At 41.7% G+C, this 21,433-nt stretch overlaps 1 protein-coding gene across 3 annotated transcripts in view; it reads right to left on the bottom strand.

The window, feature by feature from the left end:
- Positions 1 to 21,433, bottom strand: part of SYNE2 (spectrin repeat containing nuclear envelope protein 2) — a 257,014-nt gene that overhangs the window by 7,418 nt on the left and 228,163 nt on the right. For 2 of the 3 annotated variants that reach the window (XM_075843762.1, XM_075843763.1), the window contains exons 99-109: positions 12,524 to 12,686; positions 11,574 to 11,761; positions 11,243 to 11,393; positions 9,846 to 10,028; positions 8,531 to 8,668; positions 7,505 to 7,699; positions 6,887 to 7,160; positions 6,699 to 6,767; positions 5,863 to 5,948; positions 5,606 to 5,723; positions 660 to 871 (exon numbers count right to left, since the gene is read on the bottom strand). In XM_075843762.1, the coding sequence (XP_075699877.1) occupies positions 660 to 871; positions 5,606 to 5,723; positions 5,863 to 5,948; positions 6,699 to 6,767; positions 6,887 to 7,160; positions 7,505 to 7,699; positions 8,531 to 8,668; positions 9,846 to 10,028; positions 11,243 to 11,393; positions 11,574 to 11,761; positions 12,524 to 12,686 (1,777 nt within the window). The remainder of the gene's footprint in view (positions 1 to 659; positions 872 to 5,605; positions 5,724 to 5,862; positions 5,949 to 6,698; positions 6,768 to 6,886; positions 7,161 to 7,504; positions 7,700 to 8,530; positions 8,669 to 9,845; positions 10,029 to 11,242; positions 11,394 to 11,573; positions 11,762 to 12,523; positions 12,687 to 21,433) is intronic. The other variant, XM_075843764.1, reaches the window with a different exon arrangement.

The following is a 21,433-nucleotide window of genomic DNA, read 5'->3' as shown; positions in this document are numbered from 1 at the left end:
AATACACCTGCACAATGCCGAGACTATAAATGCCAAGCTTGTTACATTAATGTCAAAGTCTTTACCATCAACTAAACCAATTAAAAACCAGATCGTAGAGGTTACCAGCACTTTGTACCCATACATGACTAAACAGGACGATATCAAGTGTCTACCAGAGTATATTTAGGCCGTATTCACACGAGCGTGTCAGATTTGCTTGTGCAAAAGATGGACTATTTTTTCTGCATATGAAGGTCTGTGTTGCGTCAGTGAGGTTTGTTGTGTGCGTCATCTATTTTTTCAGTTGTTTTTCTCATCTGCAAGCACTTCCGGGTTTCACTTTTTTTCTGCATTTCTTTAGCAACTGATCCGTGAAAAACTGACAGCCCCCGGATGTTGTCCTTGTGATATCCATTTTTGATTTTCACGCACCCACAGACTTTAATGGGTGAGTCTGGTCTGCAAAAACGGACCAGACTAGAACATGTCGTGAGTTTCTTGCAACAGACAAGAGCTCCGTGAAAAGAAACAGACGTGTGAACAGCCCCATTGAATTGCATGGGTCAGTGTGCGGTCCGTTTGTGTGAATAAGGCCTTACTGAGAGATTGTATCAGGGAGAATTTCAGCTGATCAATAAATGTTCCTATAAATCCTATACGATTATAAACTTATCTACCTTGAGCACTTTCACTCTTTGTTCCAGCTCTCGGATGGTAGACGATGGCTTCAGCAGTTTGGCCTGTTCAAGTTCTACGTCAGTTTTATCCAACCAAAGCGTGAGATCATCTAAGTCTGCATTGAGTTGTTGCCACTGCTGGAAGCTTTGCTTCTTACCGAGTTCATTGCTCAAGGTTTGCGCTTGAATAATCTCCCAACGCTCAATGACACCTAAACAAAAAAAAAAAAGAACACAAACATACCGTATGAGAATATTAACCCCTTCAGGACACAGCCAATTTTTTCAAATCTGACATGTTTCACTTTATGTGGTAATAACTCTGGAATGCTTTTACCTATCCAAGCGATTCTGAGATTGTTTTCTCGTGAGACATTGGACTTTATGTTACTGGCAAAATTTGCTCGATACATTAAGTATTTAATTGTGAAAAACACCAAAATTTAGCGAAAAATTGCAAAAATTAGCATTTTTCTAAATTTATATGTATCTGCTTGTAAGACAGATGGTAATACCACACAAAATTGTTGCTAATTAACATCCCCCACATGTCTACTTTAGATTGGCATTGTTTTTTGAACATCTTTTTATTTTTCTATGACATCACAAGGCATAGAACTTTAGCAGCAATTTCTCACATTTTCAAGAAAATTTCAAAAGGCTATTTTTACAGGGGCCAGTTCAGTTGTGAAGTGGATTTTAGGGCCTTATATATTAGAAACCCTCGATAAGTCACCCCATTTTAAAAACTTCACCCCTCAAAGTATTCAAAACAACATTTAGAAAGTTTCTTAACCCTTTAGATGTTTCACAGGAATTAAGGCAAAGTAGATGTGAAATTTTCAAATTTTTTTTTTTTTGCAGAAATTAATTTTTCATCTATTTTTTTTGTAACACAGAAAGTTTTACCAGAGAAACGCAACTCAATATCTATTGCCCAGATTCTGCAGTTTTTAGAAATACCCCACATGTGGCCCTAGTGCACTTATTGACTGCAGCACCGGCCTCAGAAGCAAAAGAGCACCTAGAGGATTTTGGGGCCTCCTTTTTTATTAGAAAATATTTTAGGCACCATGTCGGGTCTGAAAGGCTCTTGCGGCGCCAAAACAGTGGAAATCCCCCAAAAGTGACCCCATTTCGGAAACTATACCCCTTGTGGAAATTATCTAGGGGTATAGTGAGCATTTTGACCCCGCAGGTTTTTTGGAGAAATTATTGGAAGTAGGCCGTGAAAATGAAAATCGACATTCTTTCAAAGAAAATGTAGGTTTAGCTAATTTTTTCTAGTTTCCACAAGGGCTAAAAGGAGAAAATGCACCACTACATTTGTAAAGCAATTTCTCCCGAGTAAAACAGTACCCCACATGTGGTAATAAATGGTTGTTTGGACACACGGCAGGGCTTAGAAGGGAAAGAGCGACATTTGGTTTTTGCAGCTCAAATTTAGCAGGAATGGTTTGCGGAGACCACGTCGCATTTGCAAAGCCCCTAAGGGACCAAAACAGTGAAAACACCAAAAAAGTGACTCCATTTAGGAAACTACACCCCTTGAAGAATCCATCTAGGGGTGTAGTGAGCATTTTGAACCCACAGGGGTTTCATAGATTTTATTAGAATTGGGCAGTGAAGATAAAAAAAATACTTTTTTTCCAATAAGACGTAGCTTTAGCTCAAAATTTTTCATTTTTTCACCAAATAAAGGAATAAAAAAAAAACAACATTTGTAAAGCAACTTCTCTGGAGTACGGCAATACCCCATTTGTGGTTATAAACTGCTGTTTGGGCACACGGCAAGGATCTGAAGAGAAGGAGCGCCATTTGGCTTTTGGAGCACAGATTTTGCTGGATTGGTTTCTTGACACCATGTCACTATTGCAAAGCTCCTAAGGTGTCAGTACAGTGGAAACTCCCCAAAAGTCATTCCATTCACAAAACTACACCCCTTGAGGAATCCATCTAGGGGTGTAGTGAGCATTTTGACCCCACAGGTGTTTCATAGATTTTATTAGAATTGGGCAGTGAAAATTAAAAAAAATCATTTTTCTTCAATAAGACGTAGTTTTAGCTGAAAATGTTTCATTTTCTCAACAAATAAATGAAAAAAAGCACCACAACACTTGTAAAGCAACTTCTCCTGTGTACGGCAATACCACATATGTGGTCATAAACTGCTGTTTGGGCACACAGTAGGGCTCAGAAGGGAAGGAGCATCATTTGGCTTTTGGAGTACAGATTTTGCTGGATTGGTTTCTGGGCGCTATGTCGCATTTGCAAAGTCCCTGTGGGACCAAAACAGTGGATCCCCCCCAGAAGTGACCCCATTTTGGAAACTACACCCCTCAAGGTATTCACTTAGGGGTGTAGTGAGCATATTAACACCACAGGTGATTGGCAGAAATTGGTGTGCACTCGATGTTGCAGAGTGAAAATGGGATTTTTTTCTATAGATATGCCAATATGTGGCGCCCAGCTTGTGCCACTGGAGACACACACCCCAAAAATTGTTAAAAGGGTTCTCCCGGGTATGGCGATGCCATATATGTGGAAGTAAACTGCTGTTTGGGCACACTGTAGGGTTCAGAAGGGAGGTAGCGCCATTTGGCTTTTGGAGTGTGGATTTTGCTTGTAGTAGTCTTGTATTGAGTCTTACTGGTGTTTCCGTTTATAATGTGGGGGTACATGTAAGCCGGGCGGAGTATATAAGGGGCATAGTCAGGTGGTATAATAATGGGGTAAACAAAAACAATAAAATGATCCATAGATGTGTGTTACGCTGTGACACAATCCTTTCTGCACAGGCCGGTGTCGCACTGATAAACTGTGTCCTTTCTTATCCCCCTTTTGGACCACACTCCGCACCTTTGCAGTTTGAGGAATTTTGCTGAGAAGTGTTGCCCTGGTATAATACGGGCACCCTCGCTTTCAGCAGATATGTTTGGGCCCTCCCCTTCCTAGTTCCCTAATTTTAGGGGCCTTGATAATTTGCCACTTGAAACAGAAGAAATGTTTCCCTCGGGCCGGCACAAGTGCATATTTTTATTTCCTGGCTTATTGGAGCCTTAACTAATTTTATTTTTTCATAGACGTAGTGGTATGAGGGCTGTTTTTTTTGCGGGACGAGCTGTAGATTTTATTGGTACCATTTTGGGGTACATGCAACTTTTTGATCACATGTTATCCTTTTTTTTTTTTGGGAGGCAAGGTGACCAAAAAATAGCAATTATGTCAGTATTTTTTAGTTTTTTTTTTACGGCGTTCACTGTGCGGAATAAATAACATAATATTTTTATAGTTACGGTCGCAGCGATACCAAATATGTATGGCTTTATTATTTTTTTCAATAATAAATGACTTGATAAAGGAAAAAGGGCGATTGTGTTTTGTGTTATTATTTGAAACTTATTGTATTTTTACAACTTTTATTTTTACTTTTTTTACACTTTTTTTTTACACTTTTCTTTAGTCCCACTATGGGACTTGAAGGTCCAACTGTTTGTTTGATGTTCTAATACATTGCACTACATGGGTAGTGCAATGTATTAGAACTGTCAGTTGTTCACTGACAGCAAGCCGATCAGGCTCCGCCTCCGGGCGGGGCCTAATCGGCTAACGTAATGGCAGATAGGAAGCCTTTGTTAGGCTTCCATTTGCCATAGCAATCGCCCCCCCCGCAACAATCGGCCCCCGCAATCGCGTAGCGGGGTGCCGATGTTGCTATAAGAACTTAAATGCGGCGGTCATTATTGACTGCCGCAATTAAGGGGTTAATCGGTTCGGATCACCGCTGTGATCCGACCCGATGTTTTCCCCCAGTACTAAAGCTGCTAGTAGCAGCCTGTACTGGGAGATGCCGGGCTGCGGGGAGCGTCTGTGTGCTCTGTTAGGAGCACACGTGGATTAACGGGCTGCAGGCACAACGACCAGCTTTGCAACCAGTTAATCTACGTGGGGTGGTCGTGAAGGGGTTAAAGGACGACACAAGTTGTACTGACAATGGGCAGCGGATATTCGTGCGAGTCGTTCCCAGAGATGGCCATTGCCAACAATATTTGTATTGAACATTATACCATCTAGCCAAATACCCCATCCTAAATACTTTACGGCCCCTCTAATATCAAACCTGCATGTGTATTAGAAGGTAATAATGATATGTGGAAAGCTTATAGTAAGATACAGAGAAAATTCAGGGTGTTTCCCCGGTAGGATCTTCATTACAGCAACATCGGCAGTTGCCATTCGTTTAGGCGATGTCCACACTGCTTTTCGGGGGGCCTCTATTGACCGCTTTTACATGGCAAGAATAGAGCAGCATGCGGCGTAATTCCTGCGGTCCTCGATGGACCCCATTATACAGCAAAAGAGCCCATTGGCTGCCATTTAAATCCAACACAGCATCGCGGCCTTCGTTATACCGCGAAGCATCGACGCAGACGTGAACAGAGCGCTACATAGTTACTTACGTTAAAAGCAAATCATTTGTCCGTTAAGTTCAACCTTTCTCAGACCTAGATGTTAATCCAGAGGAAGGAAAAACAATACCCTCTAGCCAACTGTAGTCAAGTTGAAGGGGTTTCCAGTTTAGAAAACCAATGCTCATATACCCTATTAGGGAATTCGGATTTAATAGAGGGGGGTGCCATGTTCTGGATTCTCATCCCTTAGTCAAAGTGGAGAGCAGTTACAAAAAGTCTCTCACTCTGGAGGACCTGTCCTGTATTACACAGAGAACCCACCAATGTGAATGGTCACTGTAATGCCTAATTTTCCCTGTGGTGGCGCTGCAGGGAATTTAAACATTTACTGACCGTTTTCCTGATAGATTACAGCAGATCGCTTGCAAGTGCCGATTTCCAATTTCTCATTATGGGACTACTCTCTGTGGTCATTACGAAATATCATGCGATTAGGTCATTTACAACTTGTGAAAGACTTGTCTGCTAAGGTACCTGTATGCGTTTCAGGACTCTGCATTCCTGGAAGTCCTTTGTCTTCTAGTAGGTCACTGGTAGAGCTTATTGTTCTAGAGTCGCTCGCTCTAGGACCGGAAATGGTTTCCTGAACACGCTGCAAAAACATGAGAACTGGTGCATTAGACGATTTCCATAGAAGTTCAAAATTACCAAGATCTATAAAATATAGAACTTGCAGAAGATTGATCTAACAAAGTGCTGGTTACTGGTGTAACCGTCATAAGTTCCTTCACCTTTATATCTCCTTTGAATTCCATTTTTACAGCGGCAACATGTTTGTCTGGTGAATGCCATGTTGGAGTCTCTAAATCCGATTTCCCTGTAAAAACCACACAACAACTTAGACAAAATACAGGAAAATTATTTATAGTGGTGCCATAGTGCCAGGTATACACATCGTCTTAAAAGAATCAAGAGCAACTCAACAAAAACTTACCAGTAATAGCATTCAGAGTAAGGATACGGATAGAAGATATGGAAAGAGTGCCAAAAATCAATGTTATATGATATTTAAAAAGAAACGGCCAATGTAAATAGGTTAGGATTAGTAGTATTGATAATGGACAAGTATGGGGTTTGGCTTAGCAAGAAAAAAATAAAAATAAAAAGTTACGTGAAATGCCCATGCAAAAAAAACATATATAGTATTTAAAAGCCAAGTAGTATATCATACAGATGAAAAAGTGTATAATGCAGAATGTCTCAATCAACAAGACTTGATACACAAATGGTCCCCCATTGTGTATGTTCATTGGTTTGATGGGAAAAACAAGAACCTCCTCTTAGCAAGGCGAAGCCAAAAGAGAAAAATAAATAAAATCAATTCCTTAGTTTCCATATATCCCAAGCACATAACCAAAACATCCCAACCACTGAACGAAAATCCTCTTGATGGTCCTAAAAGCGCGCCAACCACAATGAGATGTCCATGAGATGTGGTTTGGGAAATATGGTGCTCACACAAAGCAATAGAGGAAACGGCGCAAATGAGGGAATGTGAAGGGGGAGAATAAGCGTGCATCACAGCAATGGTGCCAGTATGAGACACATGCATTGGGCAGGGGCCTACCAGAAGATGCTTGGACAGTTTTTGTTGTCATTAAGACATAGGCTTCGGGACTTTCAGCAATTTCTACATCTGAAAGAAAATAATGTAATTTGTTTCCTCGCAAGACAAGATATCTCAGGCGAAACTGGAGAACAAGACGTGGAGCAAATTTAGATTGCAACGAGCAACGTAAACACAATGAAGTTTACCTGATAAGGGATTGTAGTAGACCCCTTCCTCCTCATTCATGGAAGATCCTCCAACATCTACGGTTGGATCCCACTCCAGGGGAATGGAGTCAACACTGACGGGAGTTTCTCGACCAGATCTCTCATGCGGGAGAGTTGGGGGCATTAAGTGGCAGAGAGATTGGTGGGACGTCTCAACATCTGGTAGTGTGGAGTGCCATGACGAGTTCTGGATCTCTCTCGAATCTTCTCCATCTGTATCATTCTCAGAGGTTTCTCTCTCTTCTTCGAAATTCTTTAAGGGATGATAATAAGATTTTTTTTAGTACAACAACATCAAGTGGCTTCAGTTTATTGGAAGACTGTGGGTTTTCTAGCATATGGGTTTATTTACGTGTCAGTCCTTTATAACCCTCCACTATCTTTTTTTTTCCCAAAAATTCTACTAGAACACTTGTTCCTCCTTTTCCTGCTAGTACCGGTTATTGGGAAAAATATAATAGATCAGAAAACCCAGAAACTTTGAGCTCCTATTCACCCCTTTTTTTTTTTTATTATAAATAACTCATGTATTCATTTCTCTTTACTTCCAATTTTAATCTCCGAGACCATAAGACTGCTCAGAGCAATGTTTCTTACCAAATTCCTGGACGTCAGTCTTTCATGGAATCTATACACCCGTCCAAAAACTTCTTGGCAGTATCTGTGAATCTCCTCCAGTTCATCCTCAATATTCACAGCATCCATAGCTTCACATTTCTGTATCAACTGCTCCCCAAACACAATCAACTGATCAATTTTATTGGTGTTTAGTGTTATTTCTTGTTTGAAGCCCTAAAAAGTGGAGACAGGACATAATAAAAAATTCTATAGATATAGATTTATTTTTTTCAAGACAATAGGTAACGCTGCCTTCCCCCACAGAACATTAATGTAAAGGTCCTATTACACCGGCTAATATGGGCCGTAATAACGAGCGCCGATCAACAAGACAAGTTGACAAGAAGCTATTATCAGTTATGTATGGGGAAGGATAGACTTTACTACGATCGCACATCCCCAATGCATTTCCATGATGTTGGCAGCACATCTCCCGGTTTACACAGGGGGAGATGTGCTGCCGACAACGATAATATGTAATGCTGCATAAACAATACAATCAGCCGATGAACGAGCGCTTTCTAATTCATCGGCTGATTATTGCCCTGTTACACAAGGCAATGATCAGGAACGAGTGTTCATATGAACGCTTGTTTCCCCGATTATTGGCCCATGTAAAGGGCCTTAAGGCGATGTTCAGACCTTATAATCTCCTGATATATATGCAAAACGTGTCCATAGACAATAATGGGGCTGACTTATGCCACAAGAGTGTCCTTTTGTCATGCATCAGGAAATCTTTTATTTTACTGAATTGAAAAAGGTGGTCTACAGCTCTTTTTATCACAAAGGGATCCTTGCAAGAAAACGTATGTAGTACGTTTTTTTTATACTGGAAGTCAATGGAAGACATATGCAACTGCATGGTATATATTTGCATATGTCGGGGCTATTTGTTTGACGTGTATGTCAAGAAAGTTTCAGGATGTATCCAAAACATGCCGGTAAGGAGCGGGGAAAGACAACTAAAAGTAGAGAATGAGGCTCTGGATACTTAATACTTACTATTAACTGTTGCATTTTCTCCTCAATGTCGCTCTCTGAGAAATGTTCCACATTAGTAAGTTGCAAGTCCATCTCCGTCAGCCACACGAGGATGCAATCTCTTGTCCCCTCAAAGTCTTCTCTTCGGCTGGTAAAGTGCTGAATAAAAATAGAGCAAAATAACTTAAAATTTCAAACGCCACAAGAGAATTTGCTGACTAAGGGCCCATGCACACGACCGTAATTACGGACCCACTAATTTCTATTGGCCAAGGACACCTTTCAGTACATTTACTGATGAATGTCCGTGCTGAAAAAATTATAGAACTCGTCCTATTGTCCTCAATTACGTCACGGACTCTCCCATAGGAGCTTATGGGCATCCGTAAACCGTCCGTATTTACGGAATCGTTGCTATGCAACATGTTGGTGACATGGTGCAGCCTCCCTCTTTTTTTATGGATCCGTATATACACATATGAATAATCACGGACCACGATTGCGGGCACGGCCGACCACCGACACCCGCATTTTCGTGCCGTGCTCCTATACGAAGTATAGGAGCACGGGCCAGAAAAAAAACCGAAAAGTAGGACACGCTTCATATTTCCCGACACCGTTCTACGGCACGGACAAACTTTTGTAGCGATACGGAAAGGGGTACGCAGCCAATAGAACCGGGCAGGTCCGTAATTGCGGACTGTATTGAAGTCCGCAATTACGGAGTTTTTTTACGGTCGTGTACATGGGGCCTTACAGATGACTATGGATCCGTATTTACGGACAGTATTTCGGGACAGATGTATACGGTCGTGTGCATGGGGCCTTTGGCCTTCTTTACACAACCGTTGCCATTGATAGGGCCGCAAACTACGGATCCTAACATCCGTATTTAGGTCTGTAATGCCTCCAAGTGGCTTCCACAACTGTTCCATATGTCTGTATATTACGGCCGTGCTGTTTCTGAGCGTCATCCGTATTTCCCGGTTCAAATAAAAAGCTAAATTGTTACTATCTTGACCCGCCCCCCTGGAAACACGCATAGGCAGGTCACGTGAGGAGATTTCCCAAGCTTTTCCTAGCAACGTATTTGCAAAATACGGACACCACACGGATGACTTCCGTGTGTCGTCCGTTATTTTTGCAGAGCATAAACTTGAATGGGCCGCACGGATCCACAAAAACATACATGGACAGGACAGGTTCTATAATTTGAAAACGGAACGAACCCGCAAAAAAAATAAAAAATAAACACGGATGTGTCTTCAACCCAACTAAACGTAGCAATATACTGACTCTCGGATAATTATTTACACCTGTATGTCCTTCATCTTACCTTAAGCCTCCTTAGAATTGATGTCACTCTCTTCTGAAGTTGATCCCACCTCTGATTCCCTTCATGGACCATCTGCTTCAGTCTGCTGGCTGCGTCAGTGCGGTTCTCTCTAGCAAGTCTCCTGTACTGCTTGTTGATCAGCTCTAGATGAGTGAGACGCTCGTGAATCTGCCTCTGGAATGCCTGAAAGTAGATTTAACCACTCAGAACGTATTTTTATGGATTTGGGCCTTGTTCACACGAGCATCTCAACTTGGTGTTTCATTGAAGAGAAAACAAAGGAAGGCCAGGAAACTACTTGGTAACAGCCTCTGCTACTCCTTATTCCAAAGTTGGGTACCCATGGACATCTGTACTTGAGAAATCTTGTATAAGAACATTATTATATGCCACCAGCATTTCTGTACAACTCGCTTACAAAAATAAGGCGCTTTGGGGTTGTCACCAGATATCGGATGTGACTGTTGCTAAGCAACAACCCTAACAGATTAGAGTGCTGAACAATAAACTGCAGTAACAAAAAAATGTGAGTCTAAAAGGACAAAGGAAAATATTTTTTTTCCTACAGAGTTCCCCTTTACTGGCTCCATTTCCAGTTATCATTAATATATATATATAGATTATACCATGTGTACAATAGTCCCAGGACCAAGTAGGAAGCTACAGGTGGTAGACAACGTAATGGGGTTGTTCCAAGATTAAAACGTTATCCCCCTAACCACAAGGATATGTGATAACATGCTGATCGGTGGGGGTCTGACACAGGGACCCCCACTTGTCCCAAACCTCCGAATGAATGTAGCGTCAGGTCGGCTATCTCTAAGGGTATGTTCACACGGCAGCGTCCATTACTGCTGAAATTATGGAGCTGTTTTCAGGAGAAAACAGCTCCTGAATTTCAGACGTAATGGCATGTGCAGGCGTTTTTCGCAGCGTCCATTACGGGCTTAATTGGACCTGTTTTTCTATGGAGTCAATGGAAAACGGCTCCAATTACGTCCCAAGAAGTGACATGCACTTCTTTGACGCTGGCGTCTTTTTTACGCGTAAAAAAAAAAATGACCGTCGCCACAGAACATCGTAAAGCCCATTCAAATGAATGGGCAGATGTTTGCCGACGCATTGGAGCCGTATTTTCGGACGTAATTTGAGGTTAAAACGCTCGAATTACATATGTAAATAGGGTGTGTGAACCCAGCCTGATAGTCCCAGTGAATCCAGTGGCAGTGCGCATGCTCGACCTGCTGAGTGAGGGTCCCTGCGGTCAGACCCCTACCGATTAGCATGTTATCACCTATCCTGTGGTTAGGGGGATAACATTTAATCTTGGGAAAACCCCTTTAATGTCATAAAGTAGACATCTGGTGTTCTAAAAGTATCCTAAAAGCAATGCAAACCTCAAATTTCTTTTGTTCCTCTTTGGCTTTTGTATACAAAACATCAGAAGAATCTGGGGAAGCGGCCATTGCTTCAGCTTCTTTAAGCCATTCATCAAATCGAGAGAAGTCTTCGAGGAATTTCTGCCACAGACGACAGGTTTCCTCAATTCTGTACAATAAAACACAGCACACATTCCCACTTTAGTCCGGACATATAATTGGGCACATTTATTTCTGATATAGCAAATATGATACCTGGTCAACTAAGATGAACTTTGAGTGATGCTGCTGTATTTCTACGCATAATAAGACAAAATAAAAATCAAGTAAAATCTGGGCCGGCTCCTACCGCATTCTCCTTTCCATTGACATGGCACAGATATTCCTCCATCGCTTATCAAGACTCCTGGTGGTCTGCTGTATGGAGTCACATTCTGTCTCATTGGCACACGCATCTGTGTCATGTAACAGCCGCTCACAGATATTTAACACCGAGGCCACTCCGGGGCTGTGCACCTCAATGTCCTTCTGCAAGTCCTGAGGGTACAAAACGAGGGTCATCATCAACAAATACACATCACATTTGGGACTATTTGATGATAAAGAAGTTCAAAAACAATGGCATGAAAGTCATAATCTTACACGAAGGGTTAGAATACCATCGCAATACAAAGCGAACAATTTATGGTCTGGAGACCACAAGGGCAAATACAAAGTCAAATCTTTCCACATTACAATTATATAAAACAATAAAAACATTAAATCTTGTTCAATTAAAAAAATGCTTTGGTGGGTCAGTCGAACCTTGGGTCACGGGCAAGGTCAGATTGCCCAACTAAAGTACCAGATGATCCTCTAGTAGGCCCAGGCTCTGGCACAAAAAAAGGGCACCAGATTCAGCAGAAGAAAACCCTATTAGGAGCCAATTATTTGCCACAAGGGTCTACATCTTATGGGTTAATCCACAAATAACAGGAATTTATGGTGTGACTGCGGACATGCTTATGTTCTGCAAAGAGAGCGAGTGGGTCTCCAGAATCATTTCCTCGTTTGGGGGCCAAGGAACCCTAGTCCTGGTCTGGTGATGGGTCTAGACAGTGATAGGGCTTTCTATGAGTAGCCAAAAAGTTTGGCCAACTACTCCACACTCTGGATGGTATTCTATATATAAGCACAAGAGGCTTCACATCATTAAAGCGCGCTCTAAAAAAAAAAAAAAATCTGCAAAAAGTTCATTGGAGAAGGTTTAAATACTTTTAGAAAATAAACGTTGTTTTTGAACTAGTAACGTGAACTTGCCTTTTGTTCGTCAAGTTTCTTGTTTATCTCTTGGTCATCGCAGATGCCGTAGATGACCGGCTTAGATAATTCAGACTCAATGCGAGCCAGCCAAGTGCGCAGGTTACTCATGTTTTTGTACAGCTGCTGGATGGTTACAAGGGTTTCCTTGAGTTTCTTTACACTGTTGAAAAAAGAAAAAGACAAGACTCAAACCACAAAACTTTTATTTTTATTTTTTAGTTTGTAAAGTAGCGTCCTTCTAGAAACCGCAAGAAGTGATTTTACACCTTTAGCACCATTGAGCTCAGAATTAACCCACAGCCTTGAGGTTAAACCCCCCCCAGTCATTAGTGACCCAATAAGGAATTTCACAAGACTGTACATGCAATTCACTACCGGCTGAAATTGTGCCACAGTTTGCAAAAAAGTTGAATGCAAGTTTAAATTAAACAGTATAAATGGGGAACAACCACCACCAATAAACGAAGAATTCTACGCAATACAGAACCGAATACTGGACATATATAGAAACCAGGGTAAAGGAAAAAGTCGTCCATAACTACGAGATTACAGCTCTCATTCTCCTAAGGCGCTTTGAAAAGCAAAAACAACAACATAATTGAAATAAATGTATATTTATTTATTTTTTGGGGGATTTTATTATTATTTATTAAATTTTTTTAATAAGTTTTCCTTTTTGTATCTATAGTCTAAAATAAAATCTGAAACAATGTTATTTAACCAAATTGGATAAAAAAAAATAAAAAATTAATCCAATAAGATTATTAGGAAACAGTTAAAGGGTTTCTCTGAGACTTTCACATTGATGGCCTACCCATAGGAAGATGATCAATGTTTGGTACTGCAGCTCTTCCCATTTACATGAATGGAACCAAAAAGGGATGAGGCGCAGCTTCTCCTACAGACGAGATATGAGGGAAATGCAGCGCTCGCCTGAGTGACGCAGCCCCCCTCAATGGGGGTCCCGGAGGTCAGTCCCCGACCTATCAAACATAGATGGCTTTCCTAAGAATAGGCCATTAATGTCAAAGCCCCGGAGAAGCATTAACACAACCATATCGGTGGCCACATAAAAATGAAGGGGATCCCAGCAGAAAAGTATGAGGAGAAAGAAAAAACAAAACCAATACAATCCCAAAAGGAAAACGTTCTCCTTCCTTACCCTGCTGGGATCTGCCCCCTGTATTTGACAAAAATTAGGCAGACGATATGGACTGCAAACACGGCCCTAAAAATGAGCCCTTAGCACATATCCAAGCTGAAGAATAACTAAACAAGATATATTTTTTAGAAATACGAATAGAAGGGGTAGGGTATATAGGGGCAGCAATAGCTACTCAATATAAACTAAGGGACGAGTCCTAGAATGGAAGGTGGTCTGTCCGTCCCCAGAAACAGCTCCACTCTTGTTCATTGGCTTTATCTGGTATTGCAGCTTAGCCCCATCCACTTGAAATAAAATAAACTGCAATACCACATTCAGCCAATGAACAAGAGCGGCGCCGTTTCTGAAATCCCACAACAACCCCTTTAAAAGACATATTGTACAGTGTAGTTTCTCATGTCTTAAGTGAGTCCCCCTGCCCATTACCTACTTATATATAAGAAAGTTCTTCCCAAATGGAAGGGGGAACCTGATGAACTTTACACGCAAGTACACAGTCCCACGAAAATACGTAACAGGATGAGAAGCCGGCTATAGAATAAATAACCCTGTAGATAATATCTGGATGTTACATATTAACCTCACAGTGTGATGGTAGATATTATTAACTCATTAGAGTCCTGTAGTTAATATATTACAATGATGTCCCTCCACCCATTGCGATGCATGCAGACGTGTGGCAACGTACCGGGGCCTGCAATGCAGTCATGCAACAAGGGAGCGAACCTTTAGGATTGTAAATGGATTTCAAGTGCAAATATAAAAATATGAGCATGAAGAATAGGCCCGCTTTATCTATTAATGGAACAAAGGGAATCCTGCGTTCAGCTGCAGCGCTCCATCTACATGTGCTGGAGACCTGTATACAGGGTTAATGATAAACATATGGAGATGCCTTACCATAAAAGTAGAAAGGAATTATATCCTTGGAATACACAGGACTAAAATGGATCCTGCGTGCGTCTTCAGTGCCCACTCCCCAGGTGTGATCTGAGCAGCCCCCATATCATGATCATGAAAGTGGAAGGAATCACAGGCTACAGCACCTGCATCTCCTCTGACAGCCATTCATTCATTCATAGGTCTGCACACCGCACATACAAGCACTGACGGTAACCCACCCCCCTCCCCCTAAAGAGGGCTGATCACAGAAGATCTGCTGACGGGGAGGGAAACATAACGCTGCACTTACTGTCAGAATTCCTTACTATGTGTCCCCAGGAGTATAGGCAGCATCACTACAGAAGCAGCGTCACCCCCAGGAAAGAGGAAACCCCTCCCTACACCATGGCCTATTTATTCATTGGTTCATGAATCAAAGCCTCTCGATGGTACACACTGTACCAATCTATCCGTGGTGGCAGCTACTGTCATCTTATAATGCACAATATGGAGCCATATATGTAAAAAATTATATTCTATAGATGGAAAATTACTATACAAAAGATCTGAAAAAAAACCCACAAAAAACATCCAAAATCTATTTGAATAAATGAATAAAAAAAATACTTAAAAATTCTACTACTATAAATTTTTGTTACAATTATTTTTTGGTGGCTGTACATTGAGGTCCGGGCTAAACTACGACATTTGGCATCACAAACGCAGCCTCAATGTTGTGGACAATCTAGTGACCGTTGCAAAAAGGTCACACGTTTAGACTACTGGAATAGTCACCAGGTCGTCCACAACCGTTTCCGGCGTCCATTGATTTTACCGCAGTCAAACGTCGCCGTGTAGTTCTAGCCTAATTTTCATTGACATGCTTTATGGGAGATCTATACCCGCAGGCCTCGTTCAGATGGGCGTATTTTACCCATATTTGAAATTCTGGATTTAACATCTGGACCTCCACTGGTTCTACTGAATCAAACTTGTGGCATCACAACAGTAAAACACCTGGCGTCACATCTGAAATATGGACGGTACAACACGAGGACATTACACCATCTAAATAAGGCCTTAAACTACTTATTCCCCCATGTCAGCTGATAATCCAGAACATTTGATAATCTGTCAGATGTTGGGTCCCATGTATGTCATATTCCTATATATTGCTCCCTGATCTGATGGATGCCGGGCAGCAGACACCTGCTCTGGGTTTTCTCAGGAAATGCCACTTGGCTCTGAGCCCAATGAAGCTTTGTGGTCTCTAATCCCGGCAGGAGCAGATCCATGGGCAGAGGGTCACATTATTACTGCAGTACTTAAGGAACGAATGCTTAACACTTCAGAAGAACACAATGCCAGCATGGGGCGTCTCAGCAGTATCAAGATCCCACTGATATATAGTATACCCAGTCTTATGGGCACGTACCCAGATCTACAACCTAAAGCGCTACCTGTCACCAAAGGAGAAGATAAGACCAAGACAAATCTTTTGTTTAAGGCACACACCTGGCTAAAAGTCTGTGCACACCAGAACATCCCATCCATATGTACTTGTTGAACATCGAATACCAAACAGAATATGGAGTTGGTTTCCTGTCAGCGATCACTAGACGTATAAATAGATTTAGGAACATGGCTATGGGAATTCAGGCACAAGTGTATTACTGAGGTCAGCCACAAGGGTGCTAATTCTCATGGGGTAAATGGTTTATATTGTGGGCAATTTCTATTTATATATGCCCCTTTCCGGACCATCCAGGGTGCAGAAATACTGAAAGTGAAGTCAGATCGAGAGGAAAATGTTTAGGTCTATGGCGAGCTTTAGAAAATCATGAAAGCAATGATCACCGCTCTTGGTCTGCAGTCGTTTCCACAGGAGGCCCAGTAGGTTTTTTTGGCTGCCTGTGTTAGGAGGTTAACATAACATTTCACTTTTATAACATTGTTGTCATGTGAAAATTGCTTTCTCTTTATACAGAATTGTTAGCGAGAGTTACATGTGTGCATGACAAGTAGATTGCATTGTAGAGGGGGAAATCTGCAGAATGACCGAATTCCACGTGGATTTTTTCCGCTACTTGTGGATGAGGTTTTGAAAACCCCATTCACATGTATTGTACTGTGATTTGTGGCAGATTTTCAGTGTAGAATCTGAACAGAAAATCTGCCATGTTGGTATGTGGCCTTAAAATAAATCATAATAATAATGAAATTTATATTAAATCCTTAAGGCTAGGGCTATGTAACGGGGAGTTGCCTGCGATTCACGGTAAAATGGTGGCATTACCGCAACTTGCAAGTGACTTCAATGTTTCCCTACGGGAAAAAAATTGCAAGTGACCTAGTAAAGAACCCGAAATCGGCAACATTTTCCCATAGGGAAACATTGATTTAAGTCACTCATGAGTCTTGGTAACGCCATAATTTCACGGAGAATCGCAGGCGACTGTGTTGCCATGAAGCCCTAGCCTAAAAGGGGCGGTCTGGTTTAGAAAACCCACTTCTAAATATTCTATTTGGGAATTATTTGGGAGTAGGGCTGGAGCTACATGAAGACTTTCATTTTTAATCATTGAACTACAGCTGCAGACCACAAGGAGCGCACTAACCAGCATGAAAGTCAAGCGGGACGGCAGCTGGAATCTGATAAAATAGGAAATTTGCAAAACAAAAAATCTCCATGTAGGACCCTTATCTATAAGCCAGAGTGGAGAGTAACAACAAAGAGCGTCGCTCACTCTTGAGGACACGCGGTTTCTCAGTTCGGTTAGAATGCTAGATATAAGGAGCTACTGTGGAAGGAGTAAAGAGTGCTCTGAAACGCGTCTGGCAGGGTCTTTTATTGCCTATACCATCTTGTGTATATATATATATATATATATATATATAAAAAATTCTAATAGAACGGAGGGACCACACGTGGAACATCACCATTTAAGCATTGGAAAATGTGAAAAACCAGTACCACACCACCTGTGAAGTCTGCGACTCCTTGCATTGAATACTACACCTATCCAGGCAAAATACTTCCAGTTACGAAGAGCGCCGAGTCTACTGTGCTAGCGATCTGAGGCACTACAGACCTCAGCACACCCTGAAGCCATACAACGCATGTCCCACCAAGGCTAGGATCACATAAAAAAAAGTTTTGGTGCAGTTTTTTACTCCATTTTTCAAGTCAAAGCCAGAAGTGGATCCAAAAAGAAGAAAAATTTATAAAGAAAAGACTGATACAGCTCCTTCCTTTTGTGTCCACTCTTGTAGTCAAACAGTGTTTGTGATCCTGGCGTTCGTGCACAAGTGGCGAGTAGACCATCGAGAGCAGTGAGCGTTACCACTAATGTGGCTTTGAATAGATCTAACTGATATGATAGACTGTGTCTGAATACGGCTACACAGCGACTGGCCGCGACACAGGTCGAGCGGCCAAATTTCGCACTGTGCCGTGACCAGTCTATTGCCGCATCCGCGACCGGACTTTTGCAAGAATTCCAAACCGGTCAGATTTCTTTCAACTGTTGGGTCGCGATTGTGGCAACATTGACTTTAATTACATGCGATGCACGCGGGGGCTCACAGATCTTTGGCCCACAACCTGTGTCGCGGCTCAAGTCGCTGTGCAGCCCAAGCCTTATAAATCGAGAACTGAAGTGCACTATTGGGACGCTCCATTTGATATTTTGATTGCAACATTATTGCCATTAAGTACCCTGAAACATTATACAAGAACTTTTTGGGATATCAGTAAAGGGACGAACATTAAAGAGGCTCTGTCATCACATTATAAGTGCCCTGTCTCCTACATAAGGAGATCGGCGCTGTAATGTAGGTGACAGTAATGCTTTTTATTTAGAAAAACAATCTATTTTTACCACATTATGAGCGATTTTTAGCTTTATGCTAATGAGTTTCTTAATGCCCAAGTGGGCGTGTTTTTACTTTAGACCAAGTGGGCGTTGTACAGAAGAGTGTTTGACGCTGACCAATCAGTGACCAATCAGCGTCATACACTTCTCTCCATTCATTTACACTGCACTAGCGATATAGTTATGTCGTTATGTGCAGCTACATACACTAACATTACTGCAGTGTCCCGATAATGAATATACATCACTACCAGCCAGGACGTGATGTGTATTCAGAATCCTGACACTTCTGAATCTTTTCTGTGAGATTTCCAGCAAGGCAAACGTAATCTCGCGAGATTACGATGTAACCTGTCATTTCAAACGAGATTACGTTTGCCTTGCTGGAAATCTCACAGAAAAGATTCAGAAGTGTCAGGATTCTGAATACACATCACGTTCTGGCTGGTAGTGATGTATATTCATTATCGGGACACTGCAGTAATGTTAGTGTATGTAGCTGCACATAGCGATATAGCTATATCGCTAGTGCAGTGTAAATGAATGGAGAGAAGTGCATGACGCTGATTGGTCACTGATTGGTCAGCGTCATACACTCCTCTGTACAACACCCACTTGGTCTAACGTAAAAATACGCCCACTTGGGCATTAAGACACTAATTAGCATAAAGCTAAAAATCGCTCATAAAGTGGTAAAAATAGATCGTTTTTCTAAATAAAAAGCATTACTGTCACCTACATTACAGCGCCGATCTCCTTATGTAGGAGACAGGGCACTTATAATGTGGTGACAGAGTCTCTTTAAGCAGAAGGATCAGTCCCTGTTATCTCCATTCATCTTAGAACAAAATAACCGCAATTACCGATTATACGATACGGGATTACATTATTTTACCTTAAGCACGAGGGCCCCATGGTGGATAATTGTTTTTTTTATATACATATTGTTCCGTTTATTTGCAGCAATTTTCCATTATATTTGATATGTTTCTTGTGTAGATTATGTATAGTATGTAGGGTGTCCCAATGAACCAATATATGCACAGCATAATTTATATGGTATACATCGTTTTTTTTAATTTTTATTAGATAAGGATATTATAAATTTTTAATAAGTCACCGGACTTGTTGTAGTTACTGTTGCTACAAAAAAAAAAAAAAAAAAAAGACGTTTGACCTCAGCATTTTGCACGGATAGATATTCAGTATTACTCCCCCTCCCCCTCTGCCTTCCATCAAGCTCCCGCCAGTAATCAGACTTGACAACTCTTTTCTGAATGGCACGAGCTCTTACACTCGCGGGGAGGGTCCTGCCTGCTTGTAACGCTGCCATATGGCCAAGCCGAGCCTGATGTCACACACTCAATCACATCACTGTCTAAACCCACAACCGGACTAATGTGCCCGCCAACTTGACCGCATCCACGCCAGCCATTACTATTTAGTGTTTACCCATGAATCTAATGCTGCACTACGAGCAATTACATGGCAGCACAAATGCACTGACCGGCTGCAATTACACCAAGACAGTCTCATCCAGTCCCACAGGCAACCATTTAACAGAGCAGTAAAAACAAGGTCAACAGTAAACGAAGAGGCCAATTTGTATTAACGGAACAGGATGCACTAAACAATTACTTTTTTTTTGCGCCAACCAGCTCTGCTACATCTGTATGAACCATCACTAAAGTATTTATTCAATTTCAAAGACCTACAAGCCGTATCACAGCAGCAGAGAGAAGTTGGAGCAGCTGCAGCAAGTAGACGTTTTTCTTGCCTCGATACAAACTTCAGTCTCATTTCCATTAGAGGCGGTAGGTGCCGTATTAACAGAACAATGGCGGTGTGACCCGTCCAGCGTCACCAGATCCAGTGAAACATTAAGTACTACAAGGAGCCTGTACAAGGGTACACGAAGTCGTGTATGAAATAGACGGGAAGAAAACCTCTGCATGAAATCGGAGGAACAGTAAGACCCCATACACTTCTATAGGTGCTGCATTACGGCTCTACAACGCGGAGGAGGTGAGGAGCCAGAACAAAACTTTTATGCCCCCGATATCTAATGCAGCTCGTGAACTGAAAGTCTCTTCTGCAATTTCTCTATGAACATCTTTAGCGCTTATTCACACAGTCCAGTCAAATTATGCTTTTTGACGCTATTTTTAAAAAACATAAAATAAAATTGCACAATTTGACTGCACCGTGTGACTACACCCTTAGGGCTTATTCAAATGAAAGTGGGGAAACTCGGACGTGAAAAACGTCAGATTTTCACATCCATGTTGCCCCCGTGCGGGTCCCGTTGTTTTAACGGCCGTTACACGGATGGATTCTACGCTCGTCGGAATAAGGCCTTAGGCTGTATACTTTATACCAAATAATTCCTTTTGTGGAGCATCATGTGCTCGCCGAGTAAACAGCTCTTAAAAGGGTTGTCCAGGATTAGAAAAATTTGGATGCTTTCTTCCATAAACAGTGCCTCACCTGTCCATGGGTTGGGTCTGGTAATTTTACCTTTATTATAGTGAATGTGGCTGAGCTGCAATACCACACACAACCTGTGGATAGACGTGGTGCTGTTTTACAAAGAAATCAGCCATGTTTTTCAAATTCTGTACAACACCTTAAAGCTGGTAATATGCATTACATACAGGTTGGGCAATCCCACCACCCACAATCTAACATGTACGAAGGTAAAACGTCTGTTCCCGCAACTAAATCTCTGCCGTGAGATAAAAAGCTGCCAGAAGTGACTCCCTATCAAAATAAACATGCACTTTGGTTAGTCTGAGAGATGGAGGTTGACAAAATTAAAATTCTGTCAATAGCAATCTTCTGTGTATGGGCAGAACTGTGAGATCTTTACAAATTAACAGACTGGGATCTTGACTGCAAATACTGGTTTTATGGTGTGCCCATGCAAATGAATATTGGTGATCTGTTGGCAAAGTTGACGTGGCAAGTGTAGCCATATTGCGGGTT

This window comes from Rhinoderma darwinii, chromosome 12 (genome assembly GCF_050947455.1).
Source record: "Rhinoderma darwinii isolate aRhiDar2 chromosome 12, aRhiDar2.hap1, whole genome shotgun sequence".
Lineage (NCBI taxonomy): Eukaryota > Metazoa > Chordata > Amphibia > Anura > Rhinodermatidae > Rhinoderma > Rhinoderma darwinii.
Note: the sequence above shows the minus strand (reverse complement) of the source record. Positions and strands in the feature narration are given on the sequence as shown.